General features: G+C 38.9%; 1 protein-coding gene and 1 long non-coding RNA gene across 2 annotated transcripts; one reads left to right on the top strand and one right to left on the bottom strand.

Moving 5' to 3' along the window:
* Positions 1-102: 102 nt before the first annotated feature.
* LOC134532862 (phosphorylated adapter RNA export protein) lies at positions 103-10,385 on the bottom strand. Its single transcript, XM_063369860.1, has 5 exons — positions 10,188-10,385; positions 8,761-9,430; positions 8,563-8,654; positions 3,847-4,033; positions 103-489 (listed from the first exon to the last, which is right to left on the bottom strand). The coding sequence occupies exons 1-5, from the start codon at positions 10,215-10,217 to the stop codon at positions 230-232; spliced, it is 1,239 nt and encodes a 412-aa protein (XP_063225930.1). The 5' UTR covers positions 10,218-10,385; the 3' UTR covers positions 103-229.
* Positions 10,386-10,447: 62 nt separating this feature from the next.
* On the top strand, positions 10,448-13,860 carry LOC134532863 (uncharacterized). Its single transcript, XR_010075194.1, has 2 exons — positions 10,448-10,593; positions 10,738-13,860. It is a non-coding gene; the product is annotated as an uncharacterized LOC134532863 (long non-coding RNA).
* The last annotated feature ends 8,175 nt before the right edge of the window (positions 13,861-22,035 follow it).

Raw genomic sequence — 22,035 nt, forward strand, 5'->3', positions numbered from 1 at the left:
CTTGTGAAGAAAAACTAACTTTCTATTTACAAGACTAGAAGAACTGAAACAATTGTGTACATCTGTAAAAACATACACACTGAGAATATCTTTACTCAGATGTTGTAGTAATTAAAAATAATATATTTAATAGCAATCATCTCTACCACAGTTTACAGACCTTCAATTTGATAGTGACACGTGTTGAAACAATGCATGTAATAAATAGTCGCACGCCAAAATGCAGCGTTCACACTACGTCCATGTCGCAGCCGATGTCCAGACAGTCGTCCTGCTCCTGCAGCTGCCACTTGTTCGCCACGGCCGTGGGTTCGCTCGCGTCTGGCTCCCCAGGCTCCAGCTCGTCGCTGCTGTTGTCGCGGCCATCGGTGACGGGCGAGGGCGGGGGGTTGCTCACCGCCGCCTCCCCGTCCAGCTCTGCCGCCCTCTTCTTCGACGCCAGCTGGACGGCCAGGTCCGCGTGAGAGGACAAGTTGGGCAGCATGTTCTCTGCAAAAACCCCACTCACTCTCATCTGCGACTAACCAACACTAAGAAAGAGGGAAATGCTGCGACAGTGTCATTAAAGGAATACAGAAATAAACAATAGTAAATTTTTCTTGACAATACATTACAATTACATTCTCAATCAAAATTAACTGTCATTGTTTTAAATTAAGCATGAAATTTTATAACTCTCTCTTTCTCTCTATACACACACACACGAATGTGAGCAAGGCCGCGACACGTGGAGGTGCACAGCTGGCTGACATAATGTGGCCGCGAAACATGAGACGTTCCGCGCGCACCGGGGTGGCCGCTTACCCTCCCTCCAGCCCTCAGCTCCCCGCGCGGCGCTGTTGGTTTGACATCCGAAAACTTACAGCTGCGGAGTTACCCGAGCCGCCGACACGTGTTTCGAGAGATTTCTGCCGTCGGGTTGGCACGGAATGACGCGACTGGCCTCAGCCGCGCTCGTGATTTCTGGAAAGCACCTGGACTGATATTTAAGCCGAGGACGCCGGCCTCAGAGTCAGTGGAGTTCAGACGGGAGATTTCCCGCGGTGGAGTTTCCGGGGCGATAGTGCCGCAGGTGCGGCAGAGTGGCGAAGTCCTTGGACGACGGTTCCAGGGCAGGGAGTGAGTGAGTTCAGTGGGGTCGGGAGTTTTCCCGCGGCGGAGTTTCCGGGCGATAGAGCGGCGGAGTCCCTGGACGAAGGTTCCAGGGTGAAGAGTTCAGTTCCGGCGATAGTGTTGCGGGCACGGCGGAGTTCCGAGCGAAGTTCCAAGGGAGGCGTCGAGTGGGATCTCGGCGAAGGCAAGTGCGTCGGCGGCAGCGGAGTGCTGCGATGGAGTCCTTTGGCGGGGATCCACGAGGGGTGCTGCGGCGAGAGTTGCGCCAGAGTTGCGGCCCAGTGAGGTGTGCGGTGTGTGAAAACAAGTGACTGGGGAAGCAACATTTTTTTAATTGCAATTGATTATTTGCCATTTTAGAAGATTAATTGTAAGTGACATAAGTAGTGGCCATCAATAAAACTGTGTAGTGTAATAAAATCTTTAATTGGGCTATCCTTTTATGAACCCCATATCGTAACTATTATATATATATATATATATATATATATATATATATATATGTCATTTTTAAAACTTTTTGATACTAAGTAACCGTTGCTACCCATTTTGTTCATGTACACACACACATATTGACGATACCTGTTGGTGCTCCCACAGTCCACACAGTTTACCGTATCTCATAGCCACCTTACAAGAGCACGCAAGAAGTACAAGAGTGCGCAACGAAAACACATTCATAGTGCAGGGCAGAGCGAAGCTGCGAACGGACGGCACCATCAACATAGTGATTGTTGCCTGAGTAGCAATTGACTAGGTTTTTTTTCTGAGTTAAATTGTTCTGATATAATATTAACAGTAACTGTAAGACAGTTTTAATAAGTAATTTCTGATTTAGCACAATTCCGCTCGAAGCATGGCCTGATCTACTCTGCAGGTCACTGCATGTTTTCACAGGAAGCCAGCTCCTAGTGGTGCACTGCCAGTTGTCAAACATGCACCATTGGCGCTAGCCGCGTTCAAGCAATACGGAATGCCTCACCGTTTTCAACATCATCATCATAATCAGCAATTGTGTGTTACCATAATCCTTCATTGGCTCCGTGGCTAGTCCTCCCACACAGCTGCACCAATTAACATTACCGTGTTTTCTCGCATAATTGTCGCACTTTTTATTCTAAAATCAAGTTTGAAAAGTGGTGGTGCGACGATAATGCTGAAAATTTTGTTTTGTTAGATTAAGTTATTACCTAATAAAAACAAAACCAATTCATGGAAAGTACGTTTATTTAAAATGCGAAGTATAAAAGAGCACGCCAAACAATTTAAATTAATAAGTCATGCAACAAAAAACTTTCAACTTCAAATAGAGAAATAAAATCTGTGATCCAAATGCGAGCCGAACGAACGCTTAACTTTCGCCGTATACACACCACGAAAGAGTGCGGGCTATCAGATGTTGTTAACTCGGCACTGGACAGAGAGCGCGCGCTGCATGCACTCGGGGAGATATTGATATTCGGCTACGTGTGCGCGCTCTATACGGGAAGCAACATAACCAAACATTAATGATTGCAACGAGCACTGGCTACAATTTTGTAAGCGGTACACCGCAGCGACGCAGACGAAAAGATGAATGTTATAATGTTTAAAAACATTTTTAAAAGAAAATTTAAACATCAGACAACTATGTATTTCCGTCAATTAAATAAGAGGTTATGTCAGAATAAATATTAGATTTATATTTTAAAATACATAGTTTTATACGGAAAAAATAACCGCACAAAGCTCTTGGAATCTAATAGCGGAACCAAAAACATCATGCGACGTTTACGCTAGAGGTTATTTTTTATCCAAATTTTGACGCCCAAAAATATTGGTATGACAATTACGCGAGTGCAACGATTATGCGATAAAAGAGGGTATTTAATTCTTTTGTTTAATATGGCCCGAGGACTTTCAGGGCCCAAAGCAACCCACATAGCAATCATTTAATTTCAGACTCGAAGCCAATTAAAATAACTTCTGTTTCCTAAGTAATCAAAAACTCATGGAATACGTGGTGTGTTACTATTTCACAAGTATTTCAATTAAGGTATATTCATTAAGATGGCTACAGGCCACGCGCCCTCGTGTTCTCATGAACCATGTCAGTAAGAATGCGTTGTCAACTTCTGTCCTGTTAGACGAATACTTAAGGCCACAAAGACCCTAAAATATTCAAAGCCACTAACCACATGTGTTTTTTATTATTGGTCACAGTCAAATGACATAATATGTGTCATGACGAGCCTAGATCTAGGCAGGCATGTATGAGGGTCATGTGCGCATAAATACCCATCTTACATCTTACCATAATTTTCATTAATGTATTTAGCAACCATCATTAGCACAGCATCCTCAGTAGCTACAACAGCTGGAGGTTCTCTGCCGGAGCACAACACCTGCTGCCAGCCTGCCACGTGGTGACATCACGTCCTGAGATGAGACATGCTCTACCCGTGAACTAGCACGCAGGCACACCAAGAGTGCTAGTTGGCGCATCTTAACAGTTCATATTCAAGAGTGCAATCATAGGTCATCTAGTTTAATATCAAATTTCCCAAACAGGCATGTGAAGATGCTAACACATCCTGGTCCTTTTTTTCACAGCAGCATGGAACAGAACTTGCTCACATGCTAGATACTAGAAAAAAGTCAAGTATTCACTGATGAAACAAGACTCTCCTTGGGGACAGTAAGATTTAGAATATTAGGACTGCCCCCCACAGAAACCTGCTGGAATGTAGTTACCTGCGGACAAAGTTCTTCGCAGTTCCTCTGCCTTCGCCCTCCTTTTCCGAGCGCTCTCTCTCTTTTTCGCCACTTCTGTGTGCCTCTCATACAAGAAGACTTCCTTCTGTTTCTCCGGGGGAATGTCTGTATCCAGTTTCACCAGAAACAGGTACACACCTCCGGGAGTCCTTCGGCGCGAGTTATTCTACAATAAAAAAGGTAACATGTAACAAGTCCTACAACTATCGCCATAAAAAGTACTACATGACATAACAAAAGACTAAGTAAGTCCTAATATTACAATCACATAAAGGTTATATCCCTTGAAGCTGGTGGGAACATGTACACGCAGCCTTAAGTCCTGCCAAAGATCCTTCATGTAACCCTTAAAAGGTAATGATGTTCCTGTTTAAACTTTGACATAATCAAAAACATGAAAACAATTTTATTTCCATATACCATGACACAAATATATATAATGGTTTTATTCCACAGAAGAATCTCAGTGGTGGCTGCTGAAAGATGGTACATGCTTCCTTAGCATTAACAACCAAATGCTCTTGCTGCAAGCTCCAAGAAGCAGTTACCACCCCATACAGAGTCTGCAGATACCAAGCTCACAATAATTCACAAGCAATCTGCGAGGCAAAAGTTTTGTAACAACATGGTTTTTTATCACAATGTAAGAACTTAAAATATCTACCGATTAAGAAATGTGACCCAGTTAGGACGTTCCATGGAATTCAGGGTTTAATGGAGTATTCTACCTGAGATTAAGCCTCATCTATATGTTGCTTTTGATTACAAAATACTTAAATTAAAAAATCTCATTAAAATCTTGTAAGCCAGATACTAGATAGGTAAAGGACCCTGTACATACTTGGTGTCAAGGCACATCCGTTTCATAAAGTTTATAATGTGTACCAGTTTAGGGGTAGCCTGCCCACTTACTTCCACAATCACTGACAATACTAATAAATACGGACAAAATTATATGGTATGTTGCGATAAAACTGACATGCATGTCAATATACTGCATAACATCAAAATGCAAGTTATATCATGGAATTAAGCAGCATTTAACTAAAACTTATTCAAATCACAAAAAAAAAGTAATCCTTTAATGTCTGAAATTCAAGGAATGTCATTAAATTTTAACAAAAATTGTATCAAAGTATCAGAAAATTTAATTTAATTAGTTTTATTGTGAATCTCTTATTGAATCTCTTTTGAACTACAAATGCTAGCCAATTTATTATTATTTGTATGTTTTAGACCAATTTAAATCAAATTATTTTATCATACAAATGCACTATTTTGATAGAGTAAATATTACAAAACAGTATTTATAAAAATAAAAACAATAACACAAAATCCTTCTGTTTTAAAATCGAAATTGGATTAAAAATAAAAATGTAACATCTTGCCTCTACTAATAAAATATCCATACTATCGAAAGTTAAGCAATGTTAAAAAATGACACTGGTCGAGAAGAGCATTGAAGTTTGATTCTCTGGATTACTATTCACATATTGAAGTTTAGAAAGTCGGTGGTCTAGGAATACTGTCTGTACGTAAAAAACTTACTTGGTATGCCACAGATCACCAAGGGACAGTCAATATCTACTGTACTACTGTAGCCTTGGGCCCATGTCTTGGATCATTTTTTGCTGATTGTTCTGTGGTACTTCATCGCACCACACAAATATGTTGTTGCGGGGTGTGAAACTGTCGCATCCTCAGCCTCCCCTGAATCAACAGCAAACCCCCGGGCTGTGAAGGTACTTCCTGTGAGCATTTTCAGCTAGTGTAACCACCAGCCAAGTGTAAGCTGTTCTGCTGTCCACTAGTGGAGAGGGGTGGAGGTGAGCGCAGTGACATCATTCAGTGGTGAGGTATATTTAACCCTGCGCGTGCCACTGGGTGGGCTGTTGCAACCAAGGGCACTTGAGTGGCCCTGGAGTGGAAAACATTGCAACCAAGATCGTCAGCGAGCATCATGCAACTCGTGCACGATCAAGGCATCTCTACCCACGGTTATAGGAGCCAGATACCACTGAAAAAAGCCTGAGGGAGTCACAAGTTCCTGGCACATGAGGAGAGCCTAGGCCGAAGAAGCGAAATGGAGGCACACTCCGAGGCTGATGATCACATCGCTTTTGATGGGATCTGCTACGCATTGCAAGAGCGCGAGACAAGTTGGCAAGAACTGGTCCTTACTACTACTCCTGTGGTTCAGCTCCGAGGGTAGCCAGGCGGCGGTTCAGCTGGGGGGCGGTGGCCGGTTTTCTTGACCCCGAGAAGACAGCTGCATTGCGAGGATTTCATCAAGCAAGTAACGAGGAGTCCGCCAGGCAGGCCTGTCCCAGGACATTTCAAGCCTAATTTAGCATACCTGCATGGTGTATCAAACAAACGATAACCAGTAATTGTCCAGTTTTGGCAGGAGAGGCTTCGTTGACCCACTGACTATTGCATAATGTTTCAGCGATTGCCTAGTGAACTAGATGCGAGGCCGCTCCCAACTGACTCTACGTGTACGTAACGACATGGTCACAACAGGAGATACCTAGGACATGCAAAATAATTTGCAGGTTCGAGGTGGCGGCAAGAATACCAGAACTTAACTGTAGTTTTCTTGTGTAATAAATATGTTGTGCAAGCTTGAGCATGTCAGGGACGTGGAAACTAAGAGCTGCCACTCCCTGTTCAGTGGTAGCCATTGTATAAGAGGCCTTAAAATAATCACAGTTTGTTGTTTACGTTATTGATGTATCATAAATTGAGGATTTAGAATGTGTCACTTTGTTTTTTCAACCCAATGTCCTTTTCTATATTTCAATGTTGTCAGTTCACCTTCACTTTGAGGGCTGACCATCCCTAACAATCTAAATGACATAGCGGAGAGATAGATGCATTAACTGCTGTCAGCATGATCACACTGTGTCGCTGCACGTGACCACAGTTGTAATCATAATTTGTAGACAGCTTGTCAGCTAACCTCGCAACTACTCGCTTGTGGCGGTCCACTCACCATCTCCAACAACACGCGACACGTCCAGTGGTTCCTACTTTGACATTTACTCTCACTGCCAGCGACTACTACCGACTGCAACAGACTGTCATCAATCCACTGTCTAGTTAATCACACTTGGTTTACTCATTTAGTGGTCATATTTTTCTCCTCTTGCGTAGGCATCGTCTACACATCTTGTACAGTTCTTAGAGATACCACCAGGTCTGCGACCACCAAGCTCAGCCAGGCTACGTATACTAACCGGCATGGTTAAGTTCAACTGGAGAATATATACATTAAGGAAAACTAAATACAATAATTTATAAAATTGATGATTAATTACTTCCCCATGGTAAACAAACTCAAAAATATCCACGGCCAAACTGACAGATTATCGTGTAGCATGTAGTGAAATGAAAAACTACGTCCGGCAGCTGTTGCATCAGCTAGGAGGCAAGCCTTTCTTTCAATCCAGAGTTAATACCAGGTTATCAGTTGCCACTGCAAACTGAATTCAATAGGAGTCTCACTTATTGGACGTAAATGGACAGGCAGAATGTCAGATAAGCAAAACTATCAAATAGGGGAGTGTTAAAAAAAGAAGCTATTAAATATCAAACTATGTTATATATTTACATATTATGAACATTAATAACCATGTTTTACAACAAAACAGAAAAAAAAATGAACAGAAAAAATGAACTTAACAGTTGCAGAATTATCTGAAGTTAAAAAAGTGAAGTTAAAACTTGATTTAAAGAAATTTATGGCTGATAGTCTGCTTTCCTGTGATGTCAGTGTGAAGTCTGATAAAACGGAGACTATAATGTAATACTGGACATTGGTCATATTTCATCTTAACCTAGTTTTTTGAGGTTGGGTAGTAATAGTAGTCTTATATCGCATTTAGGGCACAATATTGAAAAATACTCAATGTCTGTATAAACAAGTTCCATAAATTTAGCATTATTGAATAGACAAATTGGTACATCATGGCATACTTCCAAATCAATAACAAACATTCATTAACCAAGAAAACATTAAGTAAACAACTCAATCCAAAACAACAACCAAGAGACTTTGTGTCAAGTATACTGAGGCTTGGAAAGACATTGAAACCACAAAATTTCTCTCTCTCTTGGAATCTATAAGCAACATGTTGCTGAATTTCAAATCTAGTGTGCATGTAAGCAACATCTATAACCCATGACTGAAACAAAAACTCCAGAATAATGACTCTACAGCCATTTACTAATGAAGAAAATAAAATGATTATCTTCTGCGTGAAAGAATCATCAATGACATACTGTTTGCCATCAGAATGGTCAAATAAGCTGATATATAGGTACAATTTAATGTTTGTTTACAAATTTTACACAAATATAGGTACATGTATTTGAGACATTTAATAATTTTTTTTTATCAACTAGTCATAAGCTAAAGATACTTGCTGCACTAACACACTGAAATAAAAAGTGCTAGGAGCTTTCATAACCAAAATAATGGGCTAAGTGTGTCTGCCATGTTTCGACAGTCCCAACAGCAAACAATTTAATGTTGATTCCATAAATATTTAACTGCTCAGATAGTAAGCAGTCTATAGCATCATTAGTCTATGGTTAAAACATCAAACACTTCACCAATCAGACAGTGTGTTACACGTATCTTACAAACACTAGACATAAAATCTGGTTTTATGTATTTTGTTATTTACATACCTTTATTAACATACCACCATCTGCTTCAATTTCTTGTGTTTTCTTGAAGTATTCAACAGCCTTTTCTTTACCAAGAATTGTAACAATTCGCACTGTAAAATAAAAAAAAATGATTAACCTTTAAAACTGCAAATTTAAAGTCAGCCAGGCTGACCTTAGGCCCTTACAGATATTTCCAGATATTCAATGAAAACTTACGAATCAGATCATCCTTCGGTTCACTCAGCTTGTTGGCGATGTCCAGCGCCATCTCCTCGTCCGTGCTGGAAGCGTCGGTGGCGAGGTCGAGGATGGTGCGCGAGTGGCGCTGGGAAGGTGACGGCTCCGTGGCTCGCCGCGAGCCCAGCCGCTGCTTGATGTCGGGTTTGCTGCCGTGCCGACGCTTGTTCGCGTTGTGCGTCACCCTGTGCTTGCTGCCCGCAGCCCTCGGCTTGTCGCACAGCCGCTCGCTCTCCGCCTTCGGCCCGTCGTCGACCGCGCCGTTCCCGTCCGACAGCTCCCCGTCCTCCTTGCTCCGCTGCACGAAGTACGACTCCACGCCCATGTCCCTCTCGAACGACTTCATGCCGCAGCTCTCCAGCTCGTCCACCAGAGAGGATTCTTGCACGTTCATGCACCATATGTTGTTCCTCTTTTTGGGTCTCGCCTGCACGTCCTGGCTCACCACGGCAGGAGCTTTCGCACTGGCCTCAGACTTCTTCACTTTAGAACGTTTGGAACCGTACGTGGGCGAGTCGCTGTCGTCGCTGTCCGAGTCCGGCAAACAACTTTCATCTTCACTGTTGTCAATGTACTTTAACTGATCAGCAGTCTGCACATTTACCGCAGACGGCCTGGGGATGGGGTTGTAGTCCAAACTGTCCAAGAACTGGAATCAAGCATTAATTTGCATGTTAGTCCCTAAAAATTTATCACAGTTAAATTTTTTACTAATGTGAAACTAGTTGTGTAGTAAAAAAATTAATTAGGCATTCACGAACACACGGCAAAATAAAAAAATGGCGAAGGCCAAATGATAGTACAGGTCTTGTATTGCAAAATAAAAACGGCGATATCTCCTAAAGTATTTGGAATTTCTTAACTTCGCCGTGTTTAATGAAAAGAGGAAGTTAAAGAGCATATAATAAAAGTATTTTCGTATTTTTAACAATTTTTTTTGCAAATACCGCTACTCTACATATTTACCCTATTATTTTTCACAAACTAGTAGCTATTTGGAAAACATTCATCAGGGTAATTTAGGGTCGTGCGCAGTGTATATAAACCATGTTTTCCAAAAATTTTTCTTTCAGTTTTAAAAATCCGCGACGTCCGATAATTACCCAGGATCACACCACCAGGATCTAGGAATCAACTTGCATAGGTGATTCGGAACTTTTACTCAATCCATCACATCTACAATCGCATCGGTTCGCCCCTTTTCATCTTCCTCAAGATACAAAAGGATACCAAACAATTAGCAGCCACGTACATCCATATACAAAGCTTTTCTACTAAATCACCCAAAATACAGTAAAACTTAAACCACGTGATTATAATAGCACTAATTTACAAAGAACTCGCATAACAACGAAGCCTAACCAATAACTTAGACATCCATAAATCTCAACCATTCTAATACTCACAGAATCATCTTCTTCTACAATATCATCCATTTTTGTTGACTGTCAAAATTCGATTCATGAAATATAGAAATAGAGTTCAAGCAACTACACAGGAATACATAAATGTCGCATATTTCAATACAACAAAGTAATAACCGTGAACACAATCGTAACAATTAACTCCATGGCTGTAACGCGGGAACATAGAAAACAGAAAGGACAGCCGAAGATTCACCCCCTTAGATCGACATGCCCTTCGGGCTGGGTCGGTCATGTTCGGGTTTTTTTTAATTTTTTTTTATCTGTACGTTCAAAACAAACATTGCATTATTGATCAAAGAATTGTAGACTAATGTTATTTTATATTTTTTAAGAGTAAAACGCATGTACACTAATATTGCCCTGTTACTAATTATGAGATTTTCAGGTAAGTTATTGAGCTATTTCTGTTTGATTTGTTAGGAGATTAGTTTTGTCCGTTTACAAGTTAACCTTGCTTGTGTTATTCTTGGCAAGTAATCATTTCTTATACAAATTTTTGTACACTATAGGCTTATTATTTAAATTTTAGGTAGCGTGTGGAGATTTCATCTTATGTTCATGAGCGCACAACGTATAAAATCATAATAAATGTTTTCTGCTGGTGTGTAGCAGTTAACCGCATTTAAGTAAAAATATTTTGAAATAATTGTTACCAGAGCTGAATTACATTCAGGTGAGTGCACTTAATATAATTTGGGGTATTGCAGGAAAAATTATAAATTCCTAAAGTGTTTTTTACTTCCTGACATGTTTAAAATTATTATTCTCTATGAGGGTTGTTTGATACTGCAAGTAGTTTATCATGTTTAACATGTGGATAGGTTAGGATTATTTATTACAAATCTGTAATATTGAGATACTGCCCTTGGGTTAGCTGGATTAAAAATACAGTGAAATTTGTTAGGTTAGTAACAATATACGTACAGTGATTCTAAGTACAGTGGAATTTACATTTGGTTAGCTTACGATGGCACCAATTAAAAATTCTGTAAAATCAATTGAACGGTTGGATGTTACTAACCTAATTTAACCAACCAATATGCATTTACAGTGATTTTTTAGGTTATTATCTCACGTTGCTGCGTTTTGTATGCAAAATAAACTTTGGACTCTTATTAATTTTTTTAAATCTCTAAATATGTACCTGTATTTACTCTAAAAAAAGTTTTTCTAAATTCAGACTTGTTTTTGAGAAATCACTGTTTATAGGTTATATTACATTACCTGTGCAGTAAAGGGCCTGTCACCATGTTATTTAATTGAGTTGCAGATCTTGTTGTTTTTCATACACAAATTGTATATTTTTTATTTGGATATTGCAATGCAGTAACGTAAATTATAACATTAAAAAAGTTATGGTACTCCTTATTGTGCATTACAAACCCAAAGCATCAGTCCTTGAGAGCGATATTTTTAGCAGTTTATAGGTGCAAAATTCTGATTTTTTACGTGAGACAACACATAACCTGACATATAAAATAAATTTTCATTTTGTAACAAATGATTCCTTTTATACGTCAGGTTACGTGGTATTGCAGGTAACTAATCTATGCTTTGCGCCTCCATACTGCTGTAAAAAAATCCCTGTCAAGGGTTGGCGTTTTGGTTTGGATACACATTAGAGACTCGTAACTTTTTTAAAACATTTAAGTATTTACGTTTCATTGGGTTATAATATTCAAATAAAAAATATATACATTCTTATATATATGGAAAACCACAGGATCTGCAATGCAATTAGAGGAAAAAATGGCGACAGCTGCTTTACTGCATAGGCTATCTAGTGTGACCTGCAAAATGTGATTTCTTGAAAACCAGTAGGAATTAAGAAAAGCTGTTTACAGTTTTAATAGAGGAAGATTTTTAGTGTCTGTAAAGGTATTTTCAGAATTGTATAATTTAATTTATGGATAAGCATCAACAAAAGAAAATTACCTTTTTTTAAATTTAGCTAACCAACCATTCACATGATTTTACAAACTTTGTAATGTTTATACTTACATGCTTGAACATTAAACTACTGTTAAACCATTTATTTAATTTTTTTTAAATATCTTTGGGAATTAGCGCAGTGTAATCGAAGACGTTGACTGTATTGATGATTGATTTACTTTATTGATGAGCAACGAAGTTGTATCATTGTTGGATTGGTTAAGAAAATTCAAGCATCAAGGGTACTGATCAATGGTTTTTAACATTATATTTACTTGAGTCCATTGGTAAAACGTTAAAACACTGGATAGGCTAAATTTCCATCGACTGCTTATGTTATTTCTTCATTCTCACTTGAAAACAATTACAGGGTTATACTGTAGTTCACAGTTGCAATACTTGGTTAGGTTAGTTACATAAGTGCTGTTAAATCACGAAAATGGTTAGGGAAAGGTAACTTCTTCATAACTACTGTAAAATGGTGTAAGCAATTCTTTAGGTAAGTTTACCTAGACTTTAAAAATAATTTATTTGGCGAAGTACGTAGTACTAAGAATTACTATTTATCAAATTTGGTTTGTGTGGAAAAGTTGTTACTCTAGGAAATTTCTGAATCCATCTTTGTAGGAATATAAACTAATATTATTAAGAAACAAAAAATACAATGTGTGGTATATTTTAATTTTCTAACTCCCTCTGAACTCTGCAGTTATGCGATTATCGATAATAATTGTAAATCATTGCAATGTACATCCGACACATTTTGTAGTGATTTCACAACTGTACTATGAAGTAATGCCATCAACTGCTGCAAAATAACATGCTGACATCTATTCTCGTGTAGGCATTTTATTGATACGACTAAAATATGAGCATATAGGATACATATAGAATCTTACAAATTTTGGTAACCTACCTACTAATACTCTCCCCGAAGACTTTGATTAGATACATGTGACATGCATTACATGAAACAAATTCAACTTCTAAACATTTTGCTTGAATCAAAGCCTAGATTTGCTTAAGCTAATAACAAGCAAATACTTCACTCGAGGCCCTGAGAAACATACTTCTAAAATTGTTTAGTTACTTGGATTGTTAAATACCTAGTTTTTCTGCAATAATGGGCACAAGAGCTTAATTTTACAACTCAAAAGTTGTTGAAGCATCAAATAGAATTATGTTTTGCATATAATTTTTTTTCACATAAATGAGTATTTGTCAAAAAGTATTTGGAAAAAAATATCTGTTTGAAAGGACAAAGAAAAATGTTAATTGTAGTACATAAATGAGAATTTACCAAAAGTATTTGTGAATGTATCAAAATTCTAACTAAAATGGTTTTGAAAGTAATTTATCATTCTGATACGCATAACTTTTTTCTTTGATACATTTATTTATCAGTTTCATTTCTCTTTAGTACAATCTAATCATTTAACTTTGATTTCTTTTTTGTTTCAGGCTTGTGGAGAACAGCTTTTTTTTATCTACTCTTTGGCTGGCCAATGTAAATAAGCAATTATTTCATGAATGCAGCGAGAGAGTTTATTTGATGTATTTTAAAATCACTGATAATATTTATTGGTGTATTTTAAAATCACTGATAATATTTATTGGTGTATTTTAAAATCGCTGATAATATTTGTTTTGTGGCTGGAAGATGGTAACCATGGTGACTTGTGAATTTTTATGAAGGATTAATAAAAAGCAGTAAAAATTATTAATGGTTGTCACAAGGAATTTTTTTTTCAATAATCAATCAATCAATCATCTACACTCTACAGTAACAATTTTCCTTAACTCAAATAATATTTCAATACATATCTTATAAAGTATTCATATATGTACAATATAGACCAATTTTGAGCTATTCTGATATCAGTATATTAGTTATTATGAACATATACTATCAGAACTACCATTTGCATATAGTGCACATACATACATAACACTAGCCAACAACCATTAAAAAAAACACTACTGTATACACTTATATTAAAAAAAAAAAACAATTATAGACAAGTACAGATTATTCATTATTATATTCTAGAGCCAATTCCAATAAGTGTAAGGGCGTACCGGTGTTACGATTTGAATTATTGGTGGAAATAGTGGGCGCCACCACATGAGTGGGCACGTGGACCCGGCTTGATACTCTTGCTCAGGGCATTACGTGGCCCGTGTGAAGCGAGATATTAGCCCTCCTGATTTTTAACGCAACACCTGTCCCTAACTAAGCCCGCTCTCAGCGTCGGGCACGCTTATAGTTCACCTCAGTGGGCTCTTAGGGCGTCCCACACGCCGCTGACTGGTTAAGGACCCACGTGGCCCCCCCGAACACAAAGACACGTGGTTCAATTAAGTTGGTTTTATTTACTTACACGTTACATGCCATCATACAATACTTCCGTGATACTGTTAAAAAACGCCCGAGGCACGAATCGGTTTAGTTGAGGAGGCGGACCACACACGTGGTCGCCTCAAGCCTTTACTTAGAACACGGGTGGTTAAAAACTCCGGAGAGTATATAAATCACTAATTAAACAGCCCCACCGATCAAGAGAGACCCTGAGGGTGAAGAGAAAACGATTTGAATTAATTAACTGAACAGAACTACTTATCGGAGAGACAACGGTGATGTCCTCGGGGTGTCTGCAGAGACGTCCGCTCTCGGCCGTCTGTAGAAGGAGACTGGGGTGAGACAAGGGCTTGCGGCAGGAAACATGGCGCTCTTTAAATAAAATTACTAGATACACATCCATGACCAGACCGTCTGTAATAATTACTTATGTGATAAAATATAGTTTGAATAAAGTTATGTGTTGGTTCCGTCGTCGCCCGCTAGGGAGTGTTCGTGGCCGTGCTTGCACGTACTTTATTACAAATATATAACATATTAATAAAACAAAAGGCACTCACTTACTGAATCGTCATGACACTATTTTAGGGGCGAAAAGGAAAGGTTACAATAATATTAATTATAAATAGGGGTGCGGCACACTGCAGCTAAGCGCCCTCTTGCCGGGCTACCAACACACGCACGCACTCGCTGGCGGGAGGTTTGAATATGAACAGAGGATGGAGGTGTTTGGGCGGTGGCATATCGGATTCGAAAGGGGGCCGCAGGCCCGGATGACGTCAAGTGTATTATCAACAAAAGAAAATATTTTTTTTTAAATAACAATATAGCGATATGAAGGAAAATCTGTATTCTGAAGTTCTTGTATATGTTTGGTATCAATCAATGTAAATTAATCAATCTTTGATTAAAAAAATCCCAAAAATGATTAATAAATAAAAAAATTATTGCCAACCAGCTCTGGGTTTTGCATGAGGGTTCAACTTCTCTGACTTCTGAGATTACAGACAAGATTTTAATTAATAATACTATTGGCTTCATTACTAGATTATCTTTCAACCTATAATTTATTATTTGAATCAGTTCATTGAACTCAAATATTTGTAGCAATTTGTTTAAATGTTCATGAACTTGGATTATTTAACATACAAATGTAGGTAGGCTTACTAGACCTTTAATGCTAGAAGATTGTAATTACATAGGCCTAATTTCACATTTACAACTAAGTCTTGGAGCTGATTTACATTAATATTTGTGCTAGACTTTGTAATTCTTAAAATTTTATTTTCTGCAATGTTCCAAAGAGCATTGCTCTATTTTGGAACAAAACAATTTAATCTGACAGTTAGTTACAACACTATTCTTAATAAAACAATGCACATTAGCCTGTATAATATGAATTAGATCTAACATAAGAACTACAAACTGCACATTTGCACTAAAAATATTCATCAAACAGTTAAGGAAAGAGATTAAACATAACATTTAACTCTTAAATCGTCATACTTAATTTTAGTTATCACACTTATGCTTGTACGTGAACAGGATCAATTATTAGCACTGCAAATGCACATTTAACACTAATAATTATATCATACACAAATGATATCAGTAACATCATACTTCATTTTTGGTGTTACAGTAAGCTTCCGTAAATGTTTCTTTTCCTCAGAACATACATCAGAAAACTTTTCTTGAATTTAAACATTACAATAAATTTTTAAATAATGATTTGTTACATAGCAAACCTTCAAAATATGATTTACTTCCAATTTTTGGATAAACGCCATTGAAGTTTTGCATTGTTTGCCATGGAAAACTATGGAAATAAATAAACAAATAAATAATTAAAAATATAAAGACACAACTGAATCAGCTGTAGTTGAACATACAGAACCAGCGAGGGGAATAAAAATATTATAAAATATAATATGTTCACTAAAGGTATGAAATTAATGGAGGATGCCCTACATTAATAATAATTAGTAACAGAGAACAAAGCGAATTTGTAGAGAAGAGACTTTTAACAGTAGTAGAATAATAAAATCCTGATGAGGCTGTTTCAAAAATTGCAAACATTCCTACACATAAGAAGCCCTTAATTTCAAAGACTTCTGTCAGTATACTAGTATACTGCTCACGATCTGTAAAGGTAAGGTAATTAAATTAATGGGGGAAAAGGTAAAAAGCATTTGGTTTGTGATCTTATAAATGTGGTCATTAGAGGCAAACATTGGATCTCTGTGTTTAAGTGCTCACTTTTCTGTCACCAAAGTGATCTGGGTTTGATTCTCAGCATGGTCATTAATGGATCTTTTGATAGTGGGGAACATAGCAAACATTGCAGTGGTTAGTTGGTTTTCTCAGTGTGCTTACGTTACTTCACCCATACATTCTGTCATTATATCATTAGCATTTTATAGCCCTTCATTTTTTTGTAATGATCTAGAGGTCACCAAGCTGAAAGCTCAATTCATTTCCTTCATTGACAGATATAAGGGTTGAGGATTTGAACCAAGCAAGATAAACATTTTAATGTTGCCTGCTTCGTCTTCTATAGAAAATTAAATCTAATATTTTGAATTGCTCCTGTGCTGCACTACTATTGAGAACGAGTAACCTGCACTTTTTAAGTCATCAAATAAATTGTTATAAACGGTTTCACTGTCTACATATGCCGGAATAGTGTTATCTGTATCACTTTTGGTACAATTTTGCAATTTATCTTTTGCTAGCTCAAAAAACGATGTCATTGTTCACGTTTAAAAGCTGTAGCTATAGTCCGCGCTTTTCTATTACCGGTACCGAAGTTACCCGATCGAGCGACGAACTTCGGAACTGTTCGGGCATGTCGATCTAAGCGGGTGAACCTTAGGCTGTCCAAACAGAAATGCGGTATTGCATAGATAAAAATTAATGGAACAATTACGTATTATTCAATTCAAGGATGCGATATAACTTTTTGTCTATGGAGTTGGTGTAGCTGCATAAAGGCTAATATTATTAGTTAATATCTTTAAAAGAACTAGCGAGGATGAAACTTAATATGCTATCATGTACTGATGCACCGGTACAGAGTACTGTCAACTGTGTTTATTATGTTTATTTACTGTTGCCAAGCTACCTGCAAGTTAACAATGTCGTTTGATTACATTGTTGTAAACATTTATTTTGAACATTCTTTTGTTACGAACTTATTTTATTAATATTTTACATCAGTGAAAGCAAATTATATTATTACATAAATAAGATTATTAATTATAAACAGTCTATATCTCTGACAGCATTTCTGAAGAGCAAAATATGATTCGCCACCATTTCGAGATTTGGAACACCACTGGAGAGAGTTGTTTGGTCCAGTGTTGTATGGGATGCTGCGTCAAACATCAATGAAGGCTTTGTTGAATTAAAAATATCGCCTAACAATAGTGCAATAGCACAAAACTGCATAATTGTGGTTAATACATGTGATACATTAAAGTGATCTGAGTGAGTCAGTAACTAAGTGATAAACTAATAAGTTTGTTAAAACTGCATTCTTGTCCAGCGGGTCCTAAGGTAGGTCATACTGTATTAACTCTTAACACACAACCAAATATTTATGTTGCTAGTTCTTAAACACTGTTACTTACACCAGTGTGACGTCGTACCTCCTCTTTATTTAAACAAAAACCCGGGTCACAGCCCTGTCCGCGGCACAATATTCCAGCCATGGCCCTGGTAGTGCCACCACTCGTCACCAGATGTAGATTATTAAGTGTATATTGTAAGTATGTTTTGAGGTCGCCCGCCCCTGGTTAATAAAAACCCAGGAGTTCCCAAACTTTAAATGCGGGCCGCAAGGCCCAAGCACCCAACTCCAGCATGGTTGATTTTTCAGCCCCTCCAACTCTTCTTACTTGGACCCTTCTTCCCTCTTGTCCAGTAGTTACCTGCTTGCTTAATGCATGATATTTGATCCCCGCATGAACCGGCCCAGGGTTTTCCCCGTGTCTATGCAGGTTAAACCTGGGTCACATTAGCTAGCTTTTAAGCTAGGCGACCAATGGGGTGTCAGTCATGGCGCCAATCGCAGCCATGGCTGGCCAGTAAACCCCAATAAGCACACGATGCACGCGCCCTTGTCCTGCATGGTTAAAAACCCGCATGAAAGAGTGTATAGGCTTCGGCCTGAGACACACCTAGTTCCTCCCCTAACCTGGAACCTTCCCTACACACTTAGAATTAACAGGCTAGGAAAAAAAATCGCCTAGACAGCTCTCCTCTCCCAGCCAAAATGGGAGTAGAAATACCATTATAAGCTCTCCTCTCTCCCAGCCAATCTGGGAGAATAAATACTGATACAGCCAAAAGTTGTATTATTGGCTTGCCTTCATCTCTCTCCTTCTCCTCAGCTAGCGACTCCTAGTGAGACCGCGGGCTTCATTCTGTATCTCTCTCATTCTACTAGAGGTGGGTTGATACAGGAAATTTCGGTATCTGTTCCTATCTGATACTGATTAAGTAATGTACTAGTTACAAGTATATGATACTTCTGTATCAGTTTTAGCAGTAGCGGTCCCAGGACCGTGCGACCGGAAGGAGAATCTGATACATTATTTATCACGCCCGGTAATTCTCTACCTCTGTTACGCTCATTCCCGCCTAAATACAGCCAGTATCAATCAGTTCAACATTCACTGCAGTTCGTCCTGGCCGTCTATTACCACGTACATTGTTGTGGGCTGTCATGCTCTGTAGTTAGTATCTTTATAGTGAAATAAGGAATGGATAAGTGCAAGAAAAAGACTTCATTTGTGTGGAATTTTTTCACGGAAAATAATGAGTTTGCTAAGTGTAATTTGTGCAAACAAAAACTGAGTTATAATGCAATACTATTTGTTAAATAGTGACTGAACTTGCAAAATGTTTTTTTTTTTTTATCGATATTGGCACTGCTATCTGCCTGATGTACCTAACTCAAATTTCTATTGATATAGTATGCTCACTAATGTACCTATCTGTTTTTTTTTTTTTTTATAAAATTGTAATCTTTTAATGTATGAAAACACTAGTTACTAATTGTTTTCGAAAAAAGAAAGTCGATATGTTGATTACATCTGTTATTAGTGTCAACTGAGAATTTATTTGCATTTTCATAGCTGTTCGGTGCACAAATATAAATATTATATCTTGTATAAATGTACTTTTTAATATTAAAATTTCATTAGTTTTATTATTGAACGAGACGGTGCACGCACTGCGCACTGAGCATACTTTGATGTGGGACAATAAACAAAACGACTCGTAACAATTTCGCTCTGCACCTCTCCTTCAACGCCTTCCCCTGCGCTTCCTCCCCTACATTCTTTCCCTTTATCCCTTATTCGTCGTGCCGCTCCCTCCCCTTTCACAAGCTCCGCCCAAGTGACCGTCATCTGCAATCGGGTTCTGCGCACGCGCACATTGGCCGTGGTGTTGTTCCAGGCGAATTCAAAAACTGATACTAAAGTACTTGATACTTTTCAAGTGTACTCGTTTGCAGTACCTGATACAGGTATGTATCAGTGACAAAATATCTGGTTGATACTTTTCGACCCACCTCTACATTCTACCTTTTTCCCCTTCTCATCAGCTAGCGACTCCTAGTGAGACTGCGGGCTTCCTTCTCTCACTCTCATTCCACCTCTCTCTGCCTACCCATCTGCTAGCGACTCTTTGTGAGACCGCGGGCAATCCTCTGCTAGCGACTCTTCGTGAGACTGCGGGCATCCCTCTCTTCTACTCCCAATCTTCCTGCTACTCCTTGTCAGCACGTCCTCGGTCAGCTGGACTGGGCCAAACGGTCCACTCCCGCCTCAGAGTGTGAGGCTGCTCTACCCAAGAGCTGGCGCCGGGCAAACATCACGACTACCGAACGACCGAGCGACGTCCACCCTGTCTCCACATCTTCACCAGAGACGAGGCTGCGACAAGTGAACATTTTAAAATTCAGTTTGACTGGATATATAAATGCTGTTATTAAATACATAATATATATTCACACAAAGAAATTTCTTAAAAACAGAGGCATGGAGTCAGTTTCTCATGCAACATCGATCTGAACTAGTCTGAAACTGAGTAATTTCAAAACAAACTTTTTTTAAAAATGACTTTAAAGATATTTTTCTGTAAAAATCCTGGGTTTAACCTGAGAAAATAATGAACTGTTGTGTAAGAGTGTTCACCATAATGTCTTCGCTAGATCCATACACTATTGTTATTATGTTTATTAGAATCAAGGTGAAACAACATTTGACAGTGTCTAATTTATGTTATATATGACATCGTCCCGACCATGGTCTCTAAGCCCGTGCTCCGCACCGCTAGTACCAGATCTCGTTTTCGGAGTGCACCGCTAAACCATCGGGAATGAGTCAGGCGAGCGCCTCGGGCGTGACCCCATTAGACTCAAATAAACTTAAGGTTACGAAACCCCGGGGGCTCGACCCCATAAAATGATTAAGGAACGAGACACTAGGACACAATTATTAATTCACAGGCTTTCAACAAGTATGTCATAGCTACTCCGTGCGAGCACCGCACGCACGTAGCAGACAACGAACCTCATTAACAGTCACAGCGGCTACTGACCTTAATTAAAGTGCCCGTGACAATGATCAAGTCAGATTAGGAGAAATCCCACTAGTACAGTTCACAGGGAGACAATATGTTAATAAATTTACAGTCACCAACTTGATGCCACAATTAAATAATTAAATACTCTAAAACAGTCGTTAAGCCTTAAGCACCCAATTACTAGGTGCTACCTTTTAATTGGGCACCTGGAACGTGTTTTTAGTTTATAATAGAGAAAATTAAGTTAATGTAAGTTTTTGGCGCCGACTCACAAAGGAGGTGAAAGTTTCCCTCCCTTGCGAGGTGGCCATGTTCGGCAGTCTCAAACCACTCTGCGCCGGGTCAAGACATGTGTCTTTGAGCAGCCTTCAATTTTGTTCCACCGATCGTTCACTCTGTACTTGATTTAATATCCAAACCCTTTTACTTCATTGCTGCTCACGTCGACTTGGCGTGCATTTCGCGGACCCGGGCTTATCTCGACCGTTTCCTTGGCGATTCCGCACCACGTCGCGAACCACGCAATTTACGCCACTGGCCGACTTCTGCCAACTCGCTTTCACTAAGACCGCCTTGCATACGCCTACTGGCTGCAACCTCACGTAAGTGTAGAATAGAATTTAGGATCACGCTCACTGAGCCCCCCTAAGACCGTTAACTTTCGGTGCTGGCCTTCTCCAGAGCACTAGCGACCGCACCCCCGCGAGACTGCCGCGGCAAATTCACAGTGTTATGTAGTGTCATGTTTTGTTCTGTAATCAGCGTGTGTTAATGTAACTGTACAACGGCTCAGACGCCGCATAACGCATTCACATAGTTTTGTAGCAGTTCTGCCACCGCATAGTGTATGTATAAGGTGTACTGCATACCCATGCGTACCACCAGAGAAGTCCATGGATTAAACGCCAATTTAACATAAACTGTGTCGCTAACGATTAT

Source organism: Bacillus rossius, chromosome 6 (assembly GCF_032445375.1).
Source record: "Bacillus rossius redtenbacheri isolate Brsri chromosome 6, Brsri_v3, whole genome shotgun sequence".
NCBI classification, from domain to species: Eukaryota; Metazoa; Arthropoda; class Insecta; order Phasmatodea; family Bacillidae; genus Bacillus; species Bacillus rossius.

Coding starts and splice junctions, on each gene's coding strand:
- LOC134532862 (XM_063369860.1), bottom strand. CDS start 10,217: ATGGATGATATTGTAGAAGAAGATGATTCT. Junction 9,431..10,187: donor TTGTAGAAGAAGATGATTCT/GTGAGTATTAGA, acceptor GCTTGATTCCAG/TTCTTGGACAGTTTGGACTA. Junction 4,034..8,562: donor ATGGTGGTATGTTAATAAAG/GTATGTAAATAA, acceptor TTTTTATTGTAG/AATAACTCGCGCCGAAGGAC.